The sequence below is a fragment of the Balaenoptera physalus genome (assembly GCF_965194825.1).
Source record: "Balaenoptera physalus genome assembly, chromosome: 2".
NCBI lineage: Eukaryota > Metazoa > Chordata > Mammalia > Artiodactyla > Balaenopteridae > Balaenoptera > Balaenoptera physalus.
In genome coordinates, this window is record NC_138883.1 from 128,615,475 (window position 1) to 128,633,833 (window position 18,359).

The 18,359-nt window shown below is 50.4% G+C and overlaps 1 protein-coding gene across 8 annotated transcripts in view; it reads right to left on the minus strand.

Moving 5' to 3' along the window:
• The window catches only part of LRRK1 (leucine rich repeat kinase 1), a 117,983-nt gene that overhangs the window by 15,353 nt on the left and 84,271 nt on the right, over window positions 1-18,359 (minus strand). For all 8 annotated transcript variants that reach the window (XM_082450188.1, XM_082450189.1, XM_082450190.1 and 5 more), the window contains exons 18-27: window positions 17,301-17,421; window positions 16,884-17,043; window positions 16,218-16,494; window positions 12,874-13,045; window positions 10,328-10,491; window positions 9,711-9,850; window positions 7,690-7,939; window positions 5,052-5,218; window positions 2,164-2,361; window positions 911-1,188 (exon numbers count right to left, since the gene is read on the minus strand). In XM_082450188.1, coding sequence (XP_082306314.1) covers window positions 911-1,188; window positions 2,164-2,361; window positions 5,052-5,218; window positions 7,690-7,939; window positions 9,711-9,850; window positions 10,328-10,491; window positions 12,874-13,045; window positions 16,218-16,494; window positions 16,884-17,043; window positions 17,301-17,421 — 1,927 coding nt within the window. The remainder of the gene's footprint in view (window positions 1-910; window positions 1,189-2,163; window positions 2,362-5,051; window positions 5,219-7,689; window positions 7,940-9,710; window positions 9,851-10,327; window positions 10,492-12,873; window positions 13,046-16,217; window positions 16,495-16,883; window positions 17,044-17,300; window positions 17,422-18,359) is intronic.

Genomic DNA, 18,359 nt, shown 5'->3' on the forward strand with positions numbered 1-18,359 from the left:
CCATGAGGGTCAAGAAATAACTTTTTAGCAGGAGAATGGCTAAGATAGACCTGAGAATTTTCAATGTGAAGGTTCTGTTATAAATTTAGTTATGAGGTGCCTTGTCACCTGTTACTAAGAAGCTTATTTTTGTCACTCTGATTTTCCTTTTCTATCTTGGTTAATAGCTACAGGTGCCAATTTAACCCACATATGCTTGGGTCATTCTTGAAGCAATTAATCAATGACCCATCTGCAAATCACCAAATAATGAGAAATTACAGACCAGGGGAGTTTCACTGCTGGCTGATTAATTAACCAGGGCTGGCACTAGATGCAAGGCGAGCATTGTAAGATGGTTTTAAGTTGTCTGTGTGCCTGCATCTACCAAACAGCCCTCAGGGAAGAAGGCAAACACTTAGCCTTCGTCTCAGCCAACGCTGGCCATGCGGCTGCCTGGGAGGCCATGCTTAACCTGCCAGAATTCACTCTCTTCTCTTGGCTTTGGTGATGCTGCCTTTTGATTTGACCAGGAGCCTTTACCATCCTTATCTGTCTGTTCCTCACAAGTCACTGTGAGGCTGGTCCTCTGTCTCCATTTTGCACATTTAGATGGCAGAGTTGGGACACAAATCCGGACCCATCTCTGTCTTGGACTTTTTGTCCACTGTGCACAGCCTTCACTATGTTCCTGAACTGAGGTTTGAGTATTCTGAGGCTAGGTCACTGTTCTGAAGCTAAGGAGAAGTCACCCTTGACATTACTAGGTAGATACAGGCCTCTGTGCCCTTCTGGTTCAAGCCAGTGCCTGTGGTTGAGCACGGGAGAGGGAGAGATGTGTGCTCGGGGGCATGTGGAGCCCAGAAGCTGCAGGTGCCTCCAGGACTACGCAGTCCTGGGCCAGGGGACAGCAGTGGGCCAGGGCCCGTACCTTCTCGTCGTACACGATGCGAGGCCTGATCTCTGGGGCCTGGTAGCCAGGAGTGCCCTCCACGCCGAGGGCGCCCTCATGAAATGACTGCCGGGATATGCCGTAGTCTGACAGCTTGATGTTGATGTGCTCCTTGACGTCCAGAGACCAGACCAGGATGTTGTCTGATTTCAGGTCACAGAAGATGATGTTTTTCTTGTGCAGGTAGGCCAGGCCGGAGGCTATCTGGTAGGCTATTTTTTGGGTGAGCATGTGTCCCAGGGGCATAAAGGAAGAATCTTTGCAAAGAAAAAATTATCAAACTATCATCATAACAACTCTCTTCTTTTCTTACCTCTGTCTCCCCAAATACTTTATATTCTACTGACGCGTTCTCATTGCTCTCCAGGATGGATGCCAGAAGAGACAGAGAACGACCTTCTTAAGATTATTTAGGTTAGAAATGCTTGTTGTTACTGCTTCATGGCATCTCATGAATTGCATCTCTGCAATTGTTGGTGTTTTTACCAAAAAGAGCAAGGATTCAAAATTCCTAGAGTTCATCTCAGGCCAAGATTGCTATAATGTCAAGGGGTGAGTTGCAGGTATAAGAACTCCATTAAAAAAAAATCTCTTCCACTGGGGGAGGAATAATTGATTTTAACTGCATTTCTTCTTGCTGAGTTAAAAGACAGCTACCTCTTTCCCTCTGTCAGCTCTTTGGAATTTAGTTACCCATTTCTCAGGGTAAATATTTAAAACTTTTGTTAAAAAATAATATAAAATAAAATTGACCCCAGGGTCTCAGATTTTTAACAATCGTGGACAGAGGTGGTGAGTTATGGGCAAAGGAGAGATTTATGTGGCTACTGGGCTCACCAGGCTGCTGCTGATTGGGCCTCCCTGGGCTGCCTCTTTTGATGCTCTCACTGGCCTCCAAGTGGGGCTATTATCATCCTCCTTTTACGGATGAGTAAATTAAGCAACTTCCTTGATTACAGCAGACAGCCTGGACTCGGAGCATGGCTCTGTCTGACTCCAAACTGTGAACTCCTGCTGCCTCGCCAACACCACTGCCCAGCACTTAGGCCTGGAGAAGCTCTTTTATCACCTACTGGGAGTGGCACATGAGCCACAGGTGGGTGTGCCCGGCCACAGATGGCTCCCCAGGACCTGAGCTGCCCACCACGGGCTCTCTGTCCTCCCAGGGGCTGAACTGGGCCGGGGCGGGCCCCAGGCAGCGCTCTGTGGAAGATTCTGGGCATGGTGGGTACCTTTGGCATTCTCGGACAGCACGGTGTTGAGGCTGCCAAGCGGGGCGAGCTCCAGGGCGAAGCAGAGCGGGTGGACGCTGATGCCGATGAGGGACACGATGCAGGGGTGCTGCAGGGCGTGCAGCATGCTGGCCTCCTGCCGGAACTCCGAGAAGTTCCTCATGGCGTCTGTGGACCGAAGGTGCCTCAGCATGGTGTCTGCAGGGAGAGCACGGCTGTCACCACTGCCTGGGGAGCCTGCGTAGGGCGACTCTGCGTGGGGGCCCTGTCACACTCAGAGCTGCCTCACGGGGACTCGAGGGGCTGGGCAGGGCCAGGATTTACATTTTAAGTCACTCAACATAACTGGGGTTGCAATATCGTCACCCAATTTTGGCACCAAATGTAGGCATTCCTGAGGCATCCAGGCTGGTATCAAGCCCCCTCCTCAGGTCTACACTTGTCCTGTCACACTCGGCATTCCTATCCCCTTGATGCACATGCCCCCACCCTTGTCACCCACTCTCTTAGCCCTCACCCCACCCTGCTGCTGGCTGCCTGAGGGTCTCAATTGGATCTTATTCCAATCCTGCATCCCCGAGTGTCACCCAGAGCCTGGCTCAGGCAACAAGTCTGGCATGTAACCAAGTTCCACTGCTCATCTGCAGGGATGCTGGGGGCTTGGTCACTGCTGCTCACCTTACTCCCTGCCAGGAGCCAGGACCATGAAGGGCAGAAAGGACTACCACTCTCTTGTCAGCCAGAGAGAAAACCATGGGGCAGCCATGGGCCTGTGACACGTCACCTCAGGCCAGAGGAGAAAGGTCTATGGGCTGTGGTGGGCTGTGCTGTAACCTTCTCCCAATGTCCTTGAAATGCATCCCTCAGGGAAGGCATTTTCCTGAGTCCCCCTGAGGGGCCTTTCCCACCAACTGCTCACCCACCAGGCTGTGGCCAGCCCTGAGGTCACCGAGCAGTGTCCACCAGGTCCTGCTTGTCTTCTTGTGTCCTGATCTGTCCCTCCCCTATGTTCAGATTTTAAAATCAGGGATCATTGGACATGGAAGTTTAAACAGCATGAAGAAAATCTTGGCAGTTAAAATGTATCAACTGTGCCAGATCTATGTGTGTGCCAGACAAACTTGTTTTTTAAGTGTAAAAGTCTTGTTTTTCACATTGGGTCTTTATACCATTAAGAATGTATTTCTGACATGGTCGAAGCCTGACCCAAGTCTGCCCCAGTTTAGCGAATAGTCAGCCTTTCCCACTGACTCCTAACGCTACCTCTGCCACGTGCCAGCCTCGCCTCCCACACACATGCAGGCTCTCTCTGTTCCCTTGACAGGCCCAGCTGTGCCCCAGGAGAACACTGTCTTAATGCCTGGAGACTTATAAGTCAGGCGTTTGCTGGGCAAGCCTCTCTCCTTTGTCTTCCGTTGTGGGATTTTCTTGGCTGTTCTTGGGTTTTTGTCACTTCACATGCATTTTATTTTCATTATTTTTAAAATTTTTATGTATTTATTTGGCTACACTGTGTGGCATGAGGGATCTTAGTTTCCCAACCAGGGATCAAACCCGTGCACCCTGCAGTGGAAGCACGGAGTCTTAACCACTGAACCGCCAGGGAAGTCCCCACATGCATTTTAGAATCAGTCAGATTTAACACACACACACACCCTGCTGGAATTTAGATGAGAACTAAATTGAATGATATATATTAATTATTCCTCAATACTTTATGGTTTAATTGCTGCCATGGAAGGCATTTTCTAATGGGTCATTGTTGCCAAATTTGATGTTGAGCTCACGTCTAACAACTTTATCAAACTCTTATTGGCTATGATGTTTGTCAATAAAGTCTCTTAGATTTACATTCTCTGCATATAACTATGGTTTTGTTTCTTCCTTTTTTAAAAAATTTATTTTATTTTATTTATTTTGTTTTTGGCTGCATTGGGTCTTCATTGCTGCATGCGGGCTTTCTCTAGTTGTGGTGAGCGGGGGCTACTCTTCGTTGTGGTGTGCGGGCTTCTCATTGTGGTGGCTTCTCTTGTTGCAGAGCATGGGCTCTAGGCGAGAGGGCTCAGTAGTTGTGGCTTAGTTGCTCTGCGGCTTGTGGGATCTTCCTGGACCGGGGCTTGAACCCGTGTCCCCTGAATTGGCAGGGGGATTCCCAACCACTGCGCCACCAGGGAAGCCCCATATCTCTTTCCTTCTGATCTGTTTCTTTATATTGTTCTATGATTCTAATTTTTCTACCAAGAGTGTAAATTCCTCTTGTGATCATGAAGATAACCATGCTAAGCTAGGGGCAGTGAGAAGTGTGATATCCAGCCGGCTGGAAGGGAGGGAGTCTCCTAGCGCTTGCCCTAGCTGGGCATTAAGTGGTGACGTGTTGCTCTAGAACATCTCTGAGCTGCGCATGATGTGTGGACCTGAGCATGCCAAGGCAAGAGGGTGTGCCCTCCTTCAGGTGGAGGGGGTAAGGGAGAAGCCACCCATGCTGGCTTCCCAATTCATCCATCTGGAGTGTTCACCGTCCTTCCTTTAGTGGCTGGGTGGGGTGGCCCAGGGTGAGAGGTCCACCTGAGGTCTGACTGTGTGCCCACCACGTGTCAGGCCTGAGCTGGACATGGAGCGGATGGAAATTGTAAGGATGGCCCGTGCTCTTGGGGGCTCAGGTCCAGACAAGAAAGTAATCTCCAAAAGCAATTTCTAGGCCTTGCTCAGCCTGATCCTCAGGCCTGGTCCACATCTTGCCAGGCATAAAGCGGGGCTACCCCGGGGGCCCACATTGGCTTTGCTCACCCTCCTCCCCTGCCTGTGTGGCCTCAGGGGTCTCTAAGGTGGTGCAAGTTTGGACCAAGGGAAAACACGTGTGAAAAGAAACAATGCAGGGCCCTGTTTACCTTCAGGGGCATTAGCAAAGTTCTTGAATTTCTTGATCTGGAATCGCTTCACAGCCACAGGCTGGCCTTGGTACCGGGCCCGGTAAATGATGGTGCCACTCCCACCTTGGCCCAAGACAGTGCTCTCATCCTCGCTATGCTCCAGCTTGCTGTTCTCCAGGAAGAGCCTGCCGGAAACACAGTATGTGGGGGGGTTAGAACAGACCTCCCTACCCACCCCTTATAACCTGGAGAGGCCCGCTGAGGTGGGAGGCAGGTCCTGGGCTGGGCGGGTACAAGAATGTGCTTGGCCATTAGTTCCCACTGAGGAGAGTCAGGGTTCAAAGCCACCGGGAGGTCACACAGATATGGGGTAAACCCCAGCCCTGGGCAGGTCACTCAGCCCTGACAAGCCTTGGTCTCCTCTGTAAAATGGGCTCATAACAGGAATGGCCTCAGAGGTATGGATGGTGAGTGGCTTAGGGTGAAGCCTCTGAAGGTGGCGGACACAGAAAAAGAATTCCTTTGGACATTTTCCTCCAAAAGGTTCTATGCTTTGAGAGCTAGTATCCATCAGACAAACTGCATTTATTTACTGCTAGGTTAGTTGTTTCCTCATTTCCTTTTATTAAGCCAATAATTATATAATTGGCCATATAGAGCTTCTGATCGGCATGGCCAGTGTCCCCACAATTGATGGCTAGGATTTTACCCAAAGGCAGGGAGTTTAGATCTTCTCACCTGTCTGTGCGTTCTAATCCTAGGTAAAAGGGGGACTTCTGTCGGGCTTTTGGAAATATTGCAAGTCACTTCTGGAAGGGAGGGAAAGAGGGAGGGATGCAGGAAGGGAGAGAAAGAGGGAGGGAGGGCGGGCAAGGCAGCCGGATACCCTCCCATTTCAGGGCTTCCACCTGCTCTGCTGAGGTCCCCCAGTGTTCCTCTTCAGCTACCTCTGCCGGGTGCCTCCACTGGAGCTCTCCTGGCCCAACAGACCAATGCCCCTCTCCCACCCCCCAACCATGCAGTTGTTGCCCATGTCTTCCAGGAACAGATTTTGCAGCTGCTCAGACTCTGCACAGCTCAACCACATCACACTCCTGGCAGATGCAACTGTACCCATTGTAGACTTTGGTGATGCAGCTGAAGATGAACTGGGCTGTTCTCCAAGTGCCCACCCTAAAACCACCTGCTCGGGAAGTGTGGGCACTTGGAAGCCTCATAAGACAGGGAACAGTGGCAATGCTGAAGATCCGTTGGGGCTTTCTGTTAGGACTCCTGTAATTTGGGGACACAGGACAAGGCTCTGTGGATGCCAGATTGCCCCTGCCCCCACCTGCCTAAACTCCCAGTCAGGGAGTGTGATGCTTTGGGGCCATGGTTGGGCCATAGCTAAAGTTTCCAGAGAGTCTCTGCTGGATTGTGAATTCTGTTCATATTCTTGGGCATTTCAACTCCCAGCCAAGTACCCTGGTTTAAGAACCATGCTATAGCCTGCAATTAGATCCAAACCAACAGGGACAACCAATCTGGCTTTGCTTTCCAGATTCCATACAGTAGACTCAATAGCCCAGATTCAGTGGGGGCATAAAACATAACAAGGTTCAGCAAATAAATGAAAATTCTAAAATTTGGAGCTGCCTAATCGGGCATCCCACCATGAAATCTGATTCGCACATATATAGATCTCTGCATGTGGTCTCCAAGACGTGACAACCTTCATGTTGAAAATCTAGAGATAAATGTAAGTCACTTTGCAGAAGAGTGGTATTTAATTGTCATTTCTACCAATGAGGTAATGGGAATATTAAAAAGATCTATGGGGGAAATTTTTCCAATGTAGGAAGTGATTTCTTAATTTAATAGACTCATCCAGAAGCATGCTTTGGAACCACAATCCTGCAATATCTCAGAGTACTCCATATCCATTTTCTTGGGGTGGGGGAGCAATTTGGAAAAATGACAACACAAATATTCTCACCCCCCCCCAAAGGTTTCTTTAAAGAAACCAAATAGCAATCCTTTGAATAAGAAAACAACAGGATTTCACAACTCCAAAAACACTGCTAACCACCAATGTCAAATTATCTCCAGGGAGACCAAATCATGGCTTCTGGTTTCCATGACTACAGAAGATTCCATCTTTTACCAAGCACTTGGATTCTGTGACTGTTTCCTATAGGGTGGGACCACAAAACGTTTTCTCTTTTCTCCAGCATTCTCTCTCCAGTTATTATCTTAGATTAATATAGGTATACTCATCTCTAGGAACAGATTTAGGGGATCTAAATGCTCAGCTGCAGGGTAGCAGTGAGGAGTCAGCATTTGCCAAGAAAGGAAAATGAGGCGGTACATCTGGGAGCACCCCGTTTTTGGACACCAGTGGATATTTGTCTTCTATTCCTTGATCCAGCAGCAAAGTAGGAATCAGAGAGGAGGGCCAGCTCAGTGGAAAAGAGCACCAGCTAATGTGAGGGAGAAATGGTGTGGGGTCCCAGGATGACTTCAACTTCCAAGTGCTCTGCCTATTGGCTGGGCCTGTGTGGCTTCAAAAAGAAAGCTGACAGCCTGGTTCCCTTCAGGCAGCCTAGGCCGGGAACCTAAAAGTCACCTCAGGTTGGGTGGGAAGCAGTGGGTCCTGTGCATCAGCGCTGTGGCATACCTGGCCGGGAAGTCGGTCATGAACAGCTCAGGGACCAGCTCCTGGAGAGGCACGGGGAGGTCGGGGTGTCTGGGGCAGGAGATGAAGTCCTGCTCGATGGCTGTCAACACGCAGTCTTCCATGTCAAAGTACTGCACATCCTCCAATCTCTCACTTGGGTCGGCGTGCTGAGCCCAGGAGGTCTCGCACACTGGGCAGGGCACATACTGCTCCATCAGTGGGGTCCCATCGCTTTCTGTGGCCGTCAGGGCTAAATGGGGACACAGCAGGAGTCAGCTCACACAAAGGTGGCTGCAGGTGGGTCCCTGAAAAGCATCTGTACCCCCAGGCTGGGTGAGCCTTTCACAGGAGGGGGTCTGTCTGCCCTGGCCTGGACCCCAGGGAGTGGCTGAAACATGACTGCCGCACTCGGGTTCCTTTTTGGGGAGCACCATCCTCGATCCTAAAAGACACTTGCAGGGAGGGGCCAGGGATGCACTGGACAGTCTCCAGGGGGTCTAGACCCAGAGGTAGCTGGCCTAGGAGGTGCTGAGAGTTTGGGGATCCCTCCTGCACAGCTGGGCCCCGGAAGGACATTGCAGGCTGGGTCTGAGCTATGCCACACTCCAATGACCAAACCACAACCAGTAAGGAGCCGTTCTTAAAATTAGAAACATAAGGCTTGCAATTACTATGATCTTTTCTAGAAGAGCAATGCAGGAGGAGAAATGACACAGCTTTTCTGCACACCCCTGAAAGGAGGTACAAAGAAACACCCTCCAAGTTGTCCCGTGGAGATGCCAGAAAGGTGAGCTGATGTCCTGCTTTGTGCAGGGTGGACTCATAGAATTTTCTAGGCACATGTGTGTAACACATCCTGCCAGCTGGCTGATGGTGCTGTGTCTAGGCAGCCCTGTCTCAGGCCCTCAGCTCAGTCCTTCCTGTCTGATGGGCCCTAGTCAAATCCCCAGCAGCACCTGTTGTGGGGAGATCACAAAGGGCCCGTAGGGTTCAAATGGCCTAGAGGCCCCTGCTGTATGCCCAAGCACCGCCCAACTGCCCCAACCCACACACTAAACTACCTTCCCTTAGGCTCCTTTCTAAGCTTTTTTTCCTTGTGGGTCACCTTTCCCATCAGCACCCAAAGGACCACAGACCCGGGTGTCCAGAGTATGATCTGGAGCACGCCCAGCCACTGTTTCTTAAGCATTTCTTCTGATGCTCTCCCAGGATGCAGGGATGGTGTACGGGTGAGGAAGCCAGCTCAGGAGGCCAGAGGACTGGACTAGCAGGCCGGAGGCGGCACTAGGATCCCAAACTCGCTCTCTGCTCTCTTGGTCTCCAGGCTTCCGGAGTTGAGGGCTCACAGGGAAGAGGCTGCCTGGTTTTGACTGGATGGCCTCCTCCCTGCAGGATGCCCCACAGTGGGTTTGTCTCCGCTTCAGTAGCAAAACAAACAGAGGACCTCAAGAGCTTCACTTCAAAAAGTATTTTCTTTGGGTGGACTGTCAATGAAGAAACTGATCAAAGGGGCTGGAAAGGGCTACGTGGGTGGCTGATCACTGCTGGGATTCGGGGTTTTGGGGAAGGCAGGGAAGGAAAATGTGGACCCTTGGCAGGTGTGGTGCCTTCCCTCCCACTCCTGCACAAGGGATGAATCTCCAGCTGCGGGCTCCCCCCTGGATTTCAGCAGCCCTGTCCTTACCATGTAAACAAGAACACGTGAGGCTCACATCAAGGGTCTTCCTAGACCATGTGCGGTACCTGGGGCATTCTTCTTCCCCCACGCTGTGGGCAGCCAGAGGCCAAATCCCTCCCAGGACCCGTGGGTCTGGGCCCACTTCTTCCTCATAGCACCTCCACCCATGCCCACAGCTGGACTCCCCCAGGGCTCAAGACTCTGCCAAAGGTCTGATAGGACCCCTCTGGTCCCCTTGGGCTGAATCCCAGTGGGATTTCTGTTCTCCAAATAAGGAGCCCTACCCCGATTTATAAAGCAATATTAACATGAGCCAAGACCTGGTTCAAAAACATTTCCTTACCAGGAAACCACTGATCGATCAAGGAGTTGACATGGTCTGTGATAAAAGCCATTGCCGAGAAGTCCCTTATTTCTGATTGGCAGATGATTTTTATTCCTCCACTTTTTTTCTTTTTCCAGTTCACATCCGAGGATTCCACACTGCAACCCAGAAACAAAAAGGGGTCCATTGTTATCGGCTGTGAAGGGCCCTGGTTTAATCTCCTTGCCTTAAGGACGAGGGTGCAACCCCCAGGGGCCCAGGCAGGACTGTCAGAGGAGGCCCCTGCGTTTGTGTACTTACGTGCATGGCCCTGCCTTGTCCCCTCACTGTCCCCAAAATGGTGAAGCGGACACAATGAGGACTTTGCAGGAAGGGGTGCTCAGGCTGGGATCTGACCCTTAGGTGTGACCCTGGGGAAGCTTTTTCCATCTGAACCACAGGTTTCTCATCCGCCAAGTGGCAACTGTGAGTTTTAAGTGGGAACATCTAGAGCTTCTAGCAAGCTTCCATGATGACCTGCCCTCGGGAACAGAACTCTGGACATCAAGTGGACGGTCTCCCAGCAGAGGTTGCCCTGGGGCCCGTTTCTACAGCACCGTGGTGACCCAGTCAGGGGGGCTCCCAAATGTTCCTACCTGAGGTAGCCCCCATCAAAAGTGACCAGGAGCCCTTCCTGCCAATAGATGGTCTGATTTCTTTTCACTCTGAATGTGCTGCAGCGATTTCTCTGGTTTCCTGTAAAACTGTAAATGGTGACTTTCCTGTGCCTGCTTTTAGTATTCTTCTTGTTTTCAAAAAGCTGAAAGACAGAGAAAAGACCCTGCTTAAGTAGACCGGGCTTCTCGCTGGCCCTGGGCAGAGCTGTGAAGAGGCTGGCCTGGCCCCATCGTGATAAAGGACCACCGTCCATCTTCCCACCCCCTCCCTCCTGCACCGCTCATCCTGCTGCCAAATGAAATGCTGCATTATCTGAGGGGGTCTCCAGGATACTCTGGGAACATGTTTTCCCTAAAAGATTGAAAACAGGCTTTTCTTTTTCAAATCTTTTCCCTCCCTGATTTTACAAGCAAAAAGTTACCTTAGAAAATATGGAAAATACAGAAAAATATAAGAGAGAAAATGAAATACCAATTTAACACATAGATCATGAAAATTTTGGTATATTTTATTCCAGGTTTTTTTCCTATCTACCTGTATGTTTATAAAACAGCTGAGGCCATATTTTGTAATTTTGTATTTCTAAATTTCTAATTGTGTATACTTTTAACAACTTTGCTTTTCCTATGTCATTAAAAACTCATAAAATTCATTTTTCTAAAGCTCAATTTTTATTAAGTATAGTAATTTGCTGAATCATTCTCTTCTTTGGACTTTTAGGTTGGTTCCAATCTTTTGCTCTTTCAGATAAGCCATATGAACATGAAAAACCACAGAGCTTTCTCTGATTTCAAATGATTTCTATAGTTCAGATTTATAGCAGTAGGATTACTGGGTCAAAGGGTTTGAACATTTTCAGGCTCTGGATGCCTAGTGAGGAATCGCTTTCAAGGTGAATAGGCTGTATATTCACTGACCATGGTGTGTGAACTTTCCTGATTCTGGAGCTGGCTGTTAGCTCTCTGCTAATTTGATAGGTGACAAGTGGTATTTTATCAATGCTTGAATTTGCATGCCTTTGATACTTCTGAGACTGAACTCCTTTTCCTCATCTGAATTTCAACAGGACTTCTTTCCTAATTCTGAGTGAGGGATGCTGCCAGGAAGGGCGCCTGCCTCCACACCCGACTGGGCCCACACCCTGCCAGCCACTGAGCCCACTTGGAAGCTCAGGCCTCACACGATGCTGATGCTTGGTGACCTCACACTTAGAACGTGGCAGGAAGAAGAGTTCAAAGGGAGGGAAGAGTGACCGAATGGGAACATTGGGAGAGCCAGCCCATGCGCCCACTCCTTCCATCTGTCAGTGCACCCAACTGTGTTGCTAACAAGTCTCCCTCCCGCTAACATGAGCTGTGTGAGAAAACGCCAAAGCATTTTCAGGCTCTTCCATTTACTTTTGAACATTTCAGTAAAATGGGAAGATCAAAGAATATCTTTACTTAGTACAAGGAGTTTAATTCCATAAGGGCCTTATAATTAGAACATGGCAAAAGCAAACTCATACTGAGTTTAATGTCAATTATTCAACAGTCCTGGCTATGTCAGGGGTTCTCACACTGTAAAGTAAGATAGAATTCGCTGGAAGGCTTATGAAAAACAGAGCCCTGGGCTCCATCCTGGAGTTTCTGATGCAGTAGGTCTGGGGCAGGCCCGAGAATTTGCACTTCTAACAAGTTCACAGGTGAGGCTGATTCTGCTGGCCCAGAAACCCCACTTTGAGAACCACCACTCTAGCCAACCACTACTTCCATATTATTGTCTTGCATGAAATGAATGTTGACTGACAGCCGGGACTTCCTTCAACACAACACCAGGTGAACCCACAGAAAAGAACTCCTTGGGTTAGGTCTTCACTGCTCCCAGACCAAGTTAAAGTTCTATGCCAGTGGTTCTCAAGCTTGACTGGACAGTGGAGTCACCTGGAGAGCTTTAAAAAATACTGATCCCTGGCTGCCACACCCACAGATTCTGACTTAGTGGTCTGTGTCTGGGTCTGATCTGTGTCTGTTAGAGCTCCCCAGGGGAGTCTAGTCACAGCCTGAATGGTAAAGCCATGATTCTGAGGCCATGGTTCTCCAGGTGTGGTCCCTGACCAGCAGCATCACCTGGGGCAGTGGTTGGATAAGCAGACTCTTGAGTCCCAGTCCATAGCCACGGAGCCAGAACCCGAGTGGGGCCTAACTGTCTGTGTTCTAACAAGCCCTCCAGTGGATGTTGATGTTGGTTAGATTAGAACCCTTGCTCCTAATGGGATATTCTTTCCAAGCCAGCTAGGCACTGATTTGGTATTCACAGAATGATTCAAGTGGGTCTGTGGCTTAGAGGAGAGAAGGCAGCCGTGCTGTACTGGCCTCCAGGCCCTAAGTCAGCAGATTTGCTGCAGGAGAAGGGTCTTCAGCCAGGCTCCTCCACCAAAGGGCATCTCCCTCCCTCCCTTTCTCTCTCCCTCCCTCCCACCAGGGCACAGTTGCAGGTGCCTCGCATGCAAGCAAAAACTGCCCCATAAAGAAAATGCAACTACCTGAAGGTCCATCTCGGCCAAGCTGATCAGCATCCGTGCTATAAACCTTTGCCAGAAGCCAACTGGAACGAAGCTCATCTTAAACACCCTCTGAATGGTGTTGGCCGTGGGATGCCGCATGCCGTGGGTGTCCAGGCCAGGTTTGGATGGAAGGAGATGTGGCAGGAGATAGCTGAAACACACCAAAGGGGGCTGGTGAACCAGGGGCCTGAGCTCCGCTGCAGGGCCCTGACCCCAGCAGACGGACTGGCCTTGGGCAGGCTCTGCTGAAACAGCTCAGGCTGCCCAGTGCCTTCCTCCCAGGGCCTTGGAATCTTATTTTTAGATAGAGGGGGTAGTTTATATGCTTCGAATTAATGCTCCAAGAGAAAATGAAGATAGGCACAGTGCATCTGTTTATTGACGTCTCTAAGATAGAGACTAGAATACGGCTAAGGGAAGACGTGGAAACATCTGTGGTCATAAACAGACACAGCAAATAGTAGTTAATTCTCTGTAAACTGGGTTCCGACTGGGGAGTCACTTAAAATTAACTTTGGATGGTGAAGGAAAAACAAATACAGCTGCACAGTTCTAAGGACAATGTAGATATTGGGGTCAGAGAAACGTTTTTGGCCTTAGAAGCTATTTATTGTTCTTGACCAGTTGAAACAACAAAGTTGCCTTAAAAGTTCGAATGAGGCTGTTTGTGCAAAAAAGCGATGTTTTATGAGAGCACTCTTACTCATAAAAGCGCTGAATCACAGTGTCAGTGAGCCATTCATGACTGTGATTATTTGGAAACGGCTGAAACGGGGGCGGTCCCTCTAAGATTTCCCTGAAAACCAGCATCTTCTGTGTGCCCTGGAGCTGAGGCGGCCTTGGGCAGAGCCTTGGATGTGCCCTTTTCTTAAAGGTTTGCCTTCAGCTCTCCTAATCCTTTAAAAATACATCAGTTTAGGTCCTATAAAACGTCTTTAGAACTTTCTGAAAGGGAGCCCTGAAAATATTCTAGAAGGGAAATTCAATGACAGCCTGGTGGGCGGAGCACCCAGGGATCAATCCTGGCTCTGTCTTCAGCACATAGCTTAACCTCATTGCGATTCTGCTTCCCTGACGTGGGAAGAGAAAGGATACTGACCTCAAAGGGTTAGAGGAGGATGGACAGGGGGCAGATGGTGAAGTTTTAGGTCCTTTTCAGCCATTACAGGTCTTGGATGAAAGGACCTTCTCAACCACCCCAGCTAGAGTGCCTTCTCCACAGCCAGGTGCTCTCCAGCAGATGCCCTGATTTAGTCCTTTAAGTTCTGAGAAGTCCTTCTTTATCTCTCTGACCTCCCCAAACAGGAGGCCCTCGTCAGTGCCCAGTGTGATTTATCCTGCTTCTTCCGCCTGCATCATGCTCAGCTTGGATCTCACGGGACCCCCTACACTGCCTGTGTGCTGCAGCTTCCTGCTTCTTTCTACCTGGCAGGTGTCCCCTGGGCAAGGGGAGGGAGCACGCTCTGCACCCAGGTGCCCCAGTACGCAGCGCACAGAGCAGGTGCTCAATATTTTTGAAGGAAGAGGAGACTTAGAAGCCAGCATGGCAAGTGAAGAGATTTAAATTGACTGGCAATGGAAGCCCTGCTCAAGGTGAGCGGAGCCCTGGGAGACCATTGGCACCTCCTTAAAAGTGATCACTAGTAGGGCAAGCCTGTCCCCGGGGAAGAGCCTGGGGAATTAAGAAGTGAGTTCTTCATGTGCCTGTTGAACATGAGTCTGTGAAGACCTGGGCACTGTGTGGTGCCTGCACTGCGGAGCCGGCTCACACTATGTCCCTGAGGTTGTCTCAGCAGTCGGGCAGGAGCCTTCCCTGAGTGCTGAGAGCCAGCGAGTCCCCACCTGGAAGGTACACAAACACTCAGAAGTGTAGGGAGGTTCAGAAATGCCCTGAAGGCTTTCCCAGGGACTGGAGGCGTTCAGGACTGCAGGTTGAAAACCATGCTCTAAAAGGAGCAGCAAATGCCTTTGTTTTTGTTGATAGTGTCGTCGACCATATAAAACCTTATGGTGCAAGGAGCTGGAACTCCTTGTCCCTGGAGCACAAGGGAACCATTATACCTGTGCTAAGATGGAAAATGCTTGGACACTCCTGACTTTAGATGGAACCAGACACCATTTGGCTATGAGCACTTAACACAAAGATGGAAACGATAACAGTACTGATAATCCTTGATGTCCTTGAAGCTCACAGGTGCAGGAGACACTTCTCATAGTTTACATGTATTATCAAATTTAATCCTCACAATGACTATAATACTAGTAGATAATAGTATTATTCCCATTTTACAGATGAGCAAAGAAAGGAAGTTGGGACTTGCTTTTACATAGTGCTAATATCTCCTCATTCCTCTAACCTGTTGATAAAATAACCAGAAAATTGTCAGATTCTGGCAGTGTTGTAAACTCACAGGCTGCTTCACTGTGTGCTTTTTCATGGGCCAAAGTCAAGGACACACCTGGGCCATGGTGTGAGGGATCATGTGGGTTTTGAATTCCTCTTTGGGGTTTCTCTTTTTAGGACTCAATCTTGGCCCTCATGAAGCTGGAACAGGAAGGACTGAGGCTCCCTCCCATAGTCATAAGACCAAGTGGAAATCTCAGAGAGAGATGGCCCAGGGCTGGCTCCCAGGAGACCCAGTCTGTGCTGATGGAATTGCTGGGCTGGCCACACAGGGTCCAGGGCAGCTCCCTGGGAGTCTCCTGTGGGCATCTCCCCAGAGCTCTGGGGTTGAGGGGCAGGGTGGTGACAAGTTCTATGACAGATGAATGGAAAAGGTCTGTGGATTTGGCATCCTGGCTACTGCCTCAGGGCCAACATCAGCATCAGACCCAGGAAATGGCTGAAACTGAAATTAGGGCAAGAAGGCCCTAAGAACCAAGCTGGTTTAGGTCAGAGCATCATTAGATTTAACCCACATGCCTCTTCAGCCCCTGCCCTCCCTGCATTTTGAAGCTGGGCTGTATAATTAGCACACACATCTTTGTTACTTACTCCATTTTTATTCATCAAATAACCAAGCAATCAACCTCCCAAAGCATGAACTTCCCAAAGTTACCTTTAATGCCATTGCCATTCTTGCATGTTTTCCTACACCTTTTCAATAAATGGATTTCTTTGAACCCCCTGAAAAGAGACATCCAAGGCACAGGAAGGAGCAGCCAGCCGTGGGACCGGCCAAGCCCACCCCCTGCTGCCCCAGCCCAGGCAGGCAGGTCATTATCATGACCCGTCCCTGGAAATCTTGCTCAAGCCACCAGTGGTCCCAGCCCTAATTCCTTCCTCTAGGGAGCAACCAGCACAGCCCAGTCCGTGGCCTCACCTGTCGTTGGCGACGGGCAGGGCTATCTCAAATTTGGCCAGGAACTGGAAATACTGCTCTTCCGTCTGCTTTGTGAAGCCGGTCCCAACCAGCAGCATCCTGAGGTCCTCCGCCCTGATCACCCCGTTCTTGGCCACCGACCTCGAGCCCTTGATGTTGAAGATTCTCTGCAGGCATTCAGACAACCAAATGGGGTCGAGGAAGTAGAGGTTCCTCAGGCCGTGGCTGGTGTCCGGGAAGTGGAGCAGGGTGCCGGTTTCAATGAGGAAGCTGATGGCTGCCCAGGGGAGGGGATGAGGGAACAGTGTCAAACAAAGAGCAAAAGGGACTCTGGGTGACCTCCTCCTAAGGGGGCCAGGTTACAGATTCTTCTTAGGAAGCAACCAACACTCCCAACACATGGGGCCCTTCACATGTTCTCAAGAGGCATCTTGTACTCTTGCCAATGTGCTGATCTCCATTATTCATGGATTCCATCTTTGCAAATTCACTTACTCGTTAAAATTGATTTGTGAGCTGAAATTGATACCTGAAGTGTCTTTGCAGTCATTTGCAGACATGCGCAGAGCAGTGAAAAATTTGAGTGCCCCTCCCCAGGGCCCTGTGCCTGTGCCTGCTGGTACCCACCTGATCCCCTCTCCCTGCCCACCCTCCCAGCCCACCCACCAGACTGTAGGTCCTCGTAGTCCTTGATGTCATTGCCAGGCATCTGCTCTACCAGCTGCTCCAGCTGCCTGTCCGTCAGGTACTGCACATCGTCGCTCAGGCCGCGGCGCTGCTGCTCTGCCAGCACGGCCTCCTGGAGGCTCAGGTAGCTCCTGGGTATCTGGGACAGGTGGGCAAGGCTGGGCCCTCAGGTGTGCCCAGCCAGCCTGGTTCACCTGCCACCCTCCAGAGGACTGAGTAGGTGGAATGCTTCCTGTCACTGTCCCACCCCTCCCTTCCCCCAAGAAACTGCTCACATGGGGACCACACAGTATATACAGCACATGGGTTTTACAGTAGAAAGAGAGAGGGAGGTACAGTTCCCCTGACACATGGGAAGCAGGCCCCTCTGGCTTCAAGGGGATGAGAGGTACCCACCAGCCTCCCTGCGAGTCGCTGGCAGCCAATGGTGCTGCCCACGTCTTTCATGCTGCACGTGACGTGGAAAATGAGCTGCCGCAGCCCTTCCTGACCTTCCAGGCTCTTACAGGAAAGCTCACTGTGAGTGCAAAAACGAACCGTGCTTATTCATCGTACCTCCCCTCTCTGACAAGCACTGCAGTGCCTCTGTTTTCCTAAGTGTTTCATCCCAAACACTGGCAAGTTGAGAAAACTCATGAGAGATAGACACAGAAATTTAATGAGGCCTTACTTGATGCAAAGCATGGTGCTGGGGGCACCACAATGTGCTGCTTTAGTCTGTCTTCCCAACGTGCCCACTTTACAGAGGAGGAAAGTGAGGCATGCAGGCACAAGGTGACTCCCAAGGACACAAGCTGGAAAGGAGCAGGCTTGGGTGGGACTCAGGTTTCTGACCCAGAGCCAGCACTCCTATCATCGCAGGCCCCAGGGGGCATTCTCAAGGGCACTCGAGGAATTCCTGAAAGCCCCATCCTGTACTCTGAGCCACATGGCATGTCTCCAGGCTGACCCATGCACCAATGTCCCTGGCACTTCACCCAGAGCGAGGGAACCCAAGAGCCACCAGGGTAGCAGTCAGAGAACACTTACTAGCTGAGCCTCAGTTTCATAATCTGCAAAGTGGGCACAACAATCTCCATAACCTGCAGAGCTGTCATGAGACTCCAAGGACAGGGTGGGAGAATCAACATGCCCAGGACACTGGTCCCACCAACACTGGCCCATTCTGAACCCCACCCTGTGGCCCTCCCCCATCCCAGCCCCTCTGGACCACTCAGACACACTGGGAGGACCAGGACCACACCTGGGGTCTGTTCTTGATCAATGATCAACAAATGTGATGGGTGGTGTTTGAGTTTCTATCTCGTGGTCCCACTGGGGCCGTGCACACTCAGCACTGGCCCTGGGGGTGGGGAGACTTGGACAGGAAGCACAGAGAGTGTCTCCAGGCCCTGCCCTGTAAATCCTCTGGCAGCTCCTCACCCTCCCTAGGGCTGCATCTGCTCTGGGGGCCCA